This window comes from Protobothrops mucrosquamatus, unplaced genomic scaffold, assembly GCF_001527695.2.
Source record: "Protobothrops mucrosquamatus isolate PMUCROS unplaced genomic scaffold, P.Mucros_1.0 scaffold854, whole genome shotgun sequence".
Classification (NCBI taxonomy): Eukaryota; Metazoa; Chordata; class Lepidosauria; order Squamata; family Viperidae; genus Protobothrops; species Protobothrops mucrosquamatus.
The window spans coordinates 39,970-45,719 of record NW_015387109.1 but is presented as its reverse complement, the minus strand read 5'-3'; the positions used below and the strand labels follow the sequence as shown (position 1 = coordinate 45,719).

Here is a 5,750-nt window from a genome sequence, read left to right as displayed (position 1 = left end):
GGAAAACGGAACGTTTGCCCACTATAGAAGATTGGGTATTCAAAGTTTCAAATTTAGCAGAAATGGCTAAGATTTCTGCCTATGTGAAGGATTATTCACAAGAAAGATATATTTTGGTTTGGAGAAGATGGATAGATTATATTGAGAGTAAATATGGAACTAAAAAGTTTCATTTGGTTTTTGAGTAAACTTTAGAGTGCTAATGTAGTTTATTTTTATTTACAATTAGTAATAAGATGTTATAATTATTGTGTTTAATATGTTTGTTTAAAAGAGAGTTAAAGGATGTTACAGATTTGTTAATCTAATAGTGATTAATGTTAGACAAAGTATGGTTGTTGTATTGTTAACCCTGTGATTGGCTCTGGGAAGTCGGGGGGAGGGAGGGGGGCGGGGAAGGGTGGGTTTTGGGGAGGGGGGAAGGTATATTGTAAAACTTTTGTAAAGTTTTCAATAAAAAAAAATATCCATTTTCCATTAATAGTAGTAATAAAGCAAATTTCAAATTATTATTTAATTATTTCATACCTTTGCTGAATTCTGAACATCATTTCCCATTCTTTTGGTCCGTGAAGGGCAGCTGATAAAAGTAAAAATCCATTTCTATGAATGGTCATGAACTTCTTTATTCTTTCAAAAATGACTTTGCTATTTATCAATAGCAAATCTTGAGTATCGGCAAGCAAAAATGCAACACCTGAGAGAGAAGAACTTTTTATTAAGCTATACTTAATTGTTGATTTAAAAGAGTACATATACGGTATGATTTATATATGGTGGGGTATATACAGCTGTTCAAACTGAAAAATACATAAAGCTGCATCCTAAATCCACAATACTGAAGATTAATGTAAATTCCAAGAAGAAAGATGAAAAAATAGTAGACATTTTGGATAATATTTGTTACAATGGTATTATCATCTTGCAAATTTTGTGCAGCAGTCCTAATACTATTGTAACTTAAGGGAATTGGCAAGGCCCAAAGACCCAGAAAAACTGCTTTTCTAATTCAGAACCCTCCTCATCCTTGTATTATTCACTAATTATTTCATTATATTTCTTTCACCATAATTAAATCATTTCTACTTTTCAAAGCATTCTCTTTTCCCATGTATGCATTAATGTATTTATATGTACACCATGTATTCAAAATAAAGTCTTTTTAAGCAGAAATTCTTAACTCACTCCTGAGTTTCTAAATGTCCATATCACTTTTTCTGTGAACTGAACTCATTCCCACTGTTCCTTTCATGTCACTTAACAGAGTAGTTTTGTCCCACTGGATCATATTCATTCAGTGTTTCATAATGTTTCTTAAAATTCATTTTTAATCTATTTTCATCATTCCCTGGAGCATAGCATGTTGGTCCATGAATCTATGAATTGATACTTTTCATATGCATCCACAATAATCTGTATGACAACAACTACTTTCTAACATATACCTTCACTCATGCGTAGTTCTCATTTAACAATGGCAATTGGGACTGGAATTTCTGCTGCTAAGCAATATGATCATAAAGAGGTCAAGTGACTGGCTCGCTTAGTAGTGGAATCCCAGCAATCCCTTTTGTTGTCATCAAGTGAGGATCTTAGGTTGTTAAGTGAGGAACCACTTTGAACTTCCTGCCCGCTTCCAATAAGCATAGTAAATGGGGAAGCTGGCAATTCCTGGGCAAGCAGGCTGGTGAGTGGCTAAGTAGCTGCTGTGGCATAGTGTGGCCCTGGCCAGGGATGGTGGTGCTTGTGGTGGTGCCAGGTAGGAGGGTGTGCTGGTGGCTTCTAGGGTGCTGCATCAGCATGGGTAGGTGGGTGCGTGTAAATGGACTGTGGGTGGGTGGGCTGCAAGTGGATGCATGCTATGGAGTATGACATCATTGGATCTTGCCCTCCACAGCTAGGCTCATCAGGAGTGGCTGAAAAGGGAGAGACTTACAGGAGTGACTTGTCGTTTTCCCTGCCAGCTTCTCCACTGACTTTGCTTGTGGATAGCTAGCAGGAAAGGTTGCAAATGGCAATTACATGACTGGAATTTTGCAGGCATTGTAAGTGCAAGCTTCTTTCCAAGCACACAGATTGCAATCACATGATCACAGGTGTGCTGGAACAGCTGGAACTTTGAGGTTGGATTATAAGTATCACTTGTTCAGCACCAAAGTATCTTTGAATAGTTACTGAATGGTCATTAACCGAAGACTACCTGTAATTACACCTATGCTTTCACTTAATGCATGTATCAATCAACTTCATTTTCGTGAGATCAGTCTGCTTTAATTTTGATCTATTATATACTTTCCATTTCATGGATACTAGTTTCAAAACGCATAAAGTACCTATTTTTCTTTCTTTTTTTCATTAGGTTTATGCTTGTCAACCATTTATCCCATTTAAAGTAAGCCATTTTGGTGTAGTGGGTAAGATGTTGGCTTAGAAATCAGGGGATCCTGAGTTCTAGATCTCCCTTAGGCATGAAAGCTAGCTGCTGACTTTGGGCCAGCTACTCTTTCTGAACCCAACCCACCTCATAGGATTGCTGTTGTGGGAAAAATGAAAAACTATAATAATGTACCAGAAAGTGAGAAAATAATAGATCCATTTTCCACTGCATCTGAATAACGAACCCGGTGTTGCTGGTTTTGCAAGGTTGTTGAAATTTCATGATCCTAAATAACAAAATGTTATATTAAAATATATTCTGTCCCTTAAGTAGAATGGTCATTGAAACATTCAAAATAGTTTAATATACATAAATACTAATTTTAAAAACCCTGCAATCTTTGTTATGCTGGATCAGTCCAAGAGCCCATTTAGCCAAGCCCTCTCTTTGCAAAAGCCGATATACAAATGCTTATGGATGTTCCAGTGATGGAATAAAACTAATTATATTGTCTTTTCTTCTTCCTCCAATCTTGTAGGGAGAAATGCTCCCCTTGCATATTATAGTATAATTTGGATTTGTTAGCTGACTACTGTTATCAGATCTATCTGGTATTTCTTTCTAACTTTAAAAAGTAAACAAAATTACTGTCTAAACTGGAAGTAAAATGTATAATTGAATAATATGCTTCATACAGTGCTTCAATTACTTGGTTTATGAGAAAATAATTTTTCCATTCTTTTTAGTTTAAAAATTAAAAATCTTTTCACCTTCAGCCAATTAAAATAAAATGCGGTAAGGTTGCAGTTTTTTATTTAAAAAGTTGGGCCATTATGTTTTCAACAACACAATTTCATTGTGAGCTGTTTTGAGCTTTCTAAAGAATCCAACATCTATAAAAACATGCAAGCAAACATAGTTAGCTATGTAATTATTCTCAGTTACAAAAACATTACCATCCTGAGGTAGGCTAATTAAATTTTCCCATTTTTTTTCTTCTTATCTAGTCAGAAATGCTATTTAAAAAAAAGATTTGACAGTAGAGTGCCTTTAAAGAACCAATCCTGCCAACAAAAAAAAAAGGAAAAAGCCTTTCTTAATAAAATCCTTTAATAGTATTTAGAAACAAAGGGTAGCCAGTTTGGTCTAGTGGTCATGGCACTAGAGTAGAAACCAAGAGAGTGCAAGTTCTAGTTTTGCCTTACGCATGAAAGTTGAATGGGTGACTTTGGGCCAGTTGCTCTCCCTCAGCCCAACTTGTAGGGTTGTTGTGGGGAAGATAGGAGAAGGAAAGAGTATTAGGTATGTTTGCCATCTTGAGTTATTTATAAAAATAACAAATATGGGATGCAAGGTAAATAAATGGAGTAATAATAAAGATAAACTTTACAGATGTATCTATCTCCCTGAAAGCAAATATAACATTTTCTATGCAATTTTCTCCATTGCATCTTTCTCATTAGACTATTCAATGTGCAGTCTGATTGCTATTAGCTAACTAAAGGAAGAGTCTATAAGAGAAAAGAAGAGAAAGGCAACCCATAGGTGAGCATCATCTCTACTCACAAGTAATAAAAACAAATTATAAACTTTGTCAGGTAGCAAGAATAGCTTAGTGCAGTGGTGGCGAACCTATGGCACCAGTGCCAGAGGTGGCACTCAGAGCCCTCTCTGTGGGCACGCACACTGTCACCCCAGTCCTAGGCCTTCAGCTGGGTTTTATAAAACCTTTTTGTTTTAGGCCTCCGCCACTATGTAAAAAAAAAAAAGGTTCAATCAATCAATTTCAACTTCTCGCGGGGAAAAAAAAGATCTTGCAAAGTTGGAATTGATTGATTGAACTTTTTAGTCCCACCCAGTCTGCCGTTACCACTGCAGCCACGCCCACCCAATGGGCCACACCCACCTGGCACCCGACGATGCATAAGTGGGTTTTGGGTTGCAGTTTGGGCACTCGGTCTCTAAAAGACTTAGTGTGCCATGCAAACACATCCCACTATTTTAAAAAAATCAGTACAGTAGATATGGCTGCTTTCCTTCTCTCCAAACAGAAGCAATGTTGTGATTCTTCTATAATTATTTGTTCGTTCCAGTAACAGAATTGCATCTAACATTGGGATAGGCAATCTGAGAATACTTGGGTTGGAGATTCCATATAGGCTTAGAAGCACTTCAGAAGAAACAAGGATCGGTGGCTGTAACCTATGGCTTAGCTTAGACATAAGCCACCTCCCCAGAAATAAACAAATAAAAATAAATTATATCGATAAGAATATGTGAGGGCTAGAGAAGGATAAGAAGTAACATCACCAACATGCCTTCTTATAAATTAGTGTTTGGTGCCTGGCCATGCTGTTCCTGTGTAACAAGCTTATGAATAGGCAACCCTTCCAAGTGACAACCTTTTGGTGAGAACTTTCATGACATACATTACCTGGAGAGATGAACTCAGAATTATTGTAGTAATCCATCGTATTTTTTCTTGACCACAACTTCCAGACATTTTGGCAATCACTTATACTCCTGGAATGTAATTCCACTTAAAGTTACCTACTATTGGACAAAATAGTAAAAATAATATTTATGTGTTGTAAGGAGCATTTGCATATGTTGTTATCCTCATTTTTAGTTGCCAAAATATAGAAACTGAGCAACACAAACAAGAAAATCCTCACTGCCTTTGGCTACAATTTTAAATGTGTTTATCTAGGAGCATGTTCCTCTGGATTTTGACAAACATGGTGTTATTTAAAAAGAGAAATGCAATGCCTCTTGGTTAAGTGAGGAACATCTGCATATACAGAATTAAAGTAATTTCTTGTGGATAATAATATATCATGACTATGTTGCTCTTGCAATTAGGATGTTAAGGGGCACAATAAAATGAATCAAAGACTGGGATTATACTATAGTTTAGTTCCTAAAGCTCACTGGATGATGTGGGAATAATCACTATTTCTGAGCCTGGTTAATGGATTCATACATAGAAGCTTAATGAGGAAAAAAACCACCTCTTACTATCAGCAGCAGTAATGACAGGCAGAAATTCACCAGGTTCATTCTGTCTGGCATGCAGCAAAGAAAGTGCCACTGAGTGGAAAAATAAAAATCATGCACCATCAATTCCCATTCTCAGTTCAATTTACTTACAAAAACAAGACTGTTAGGCAGCATTAGTTAACATGAATAAAAGTGAGGTAGGCTTTACAATCAAAATGGATGAAAACAGAATCCAAGGATGATGCAGTGTAAGCTCGGTTTTGTCTTTGACACAGGCAGTGTCTTAAATCTTTTAATTCATTAGTCCCTATTTATGCTCGAGGCAATTAATTTTTAAAAATGGAGATCAGATCATGATCGGGGTGCCTCCCAT

At 36.4% G+C, this 5,750-nt stretch overlaps 1 protein-coding gene across 1 annotated transcript in view; it reads right to left on the bottom strand.

Annotated features, from left to right (window-relative positions):
- CUNH1orf146 (chromosome unknown C1orf146 homolog) overlaps window positions 1–4,880 on the bottom strand; it is an 8,618-nt gene extending 3,738 nt beyond the window's left edge. The window contains exons 1-3 of the mRNA XM_015819052.1: window positions 4,812–4,880; window positions 2,570–2,663; window positions 529–697 (exon numbers count right to left, since the gene is read on the bottom strand). Of these exons, the coding sequence (XP_015674538.1) occupies window positions 529–697; window positions 2,570–2,663; window positions 4,812–4,880 (332 nt within the window). The remainder of the gene's footprint in view (window positions 1–528; window positions 698–2,569; window positions 2,664–4,811) is intronic.
- Window positions 4,881–5,750: the final 870 nt, after the last annotated feature.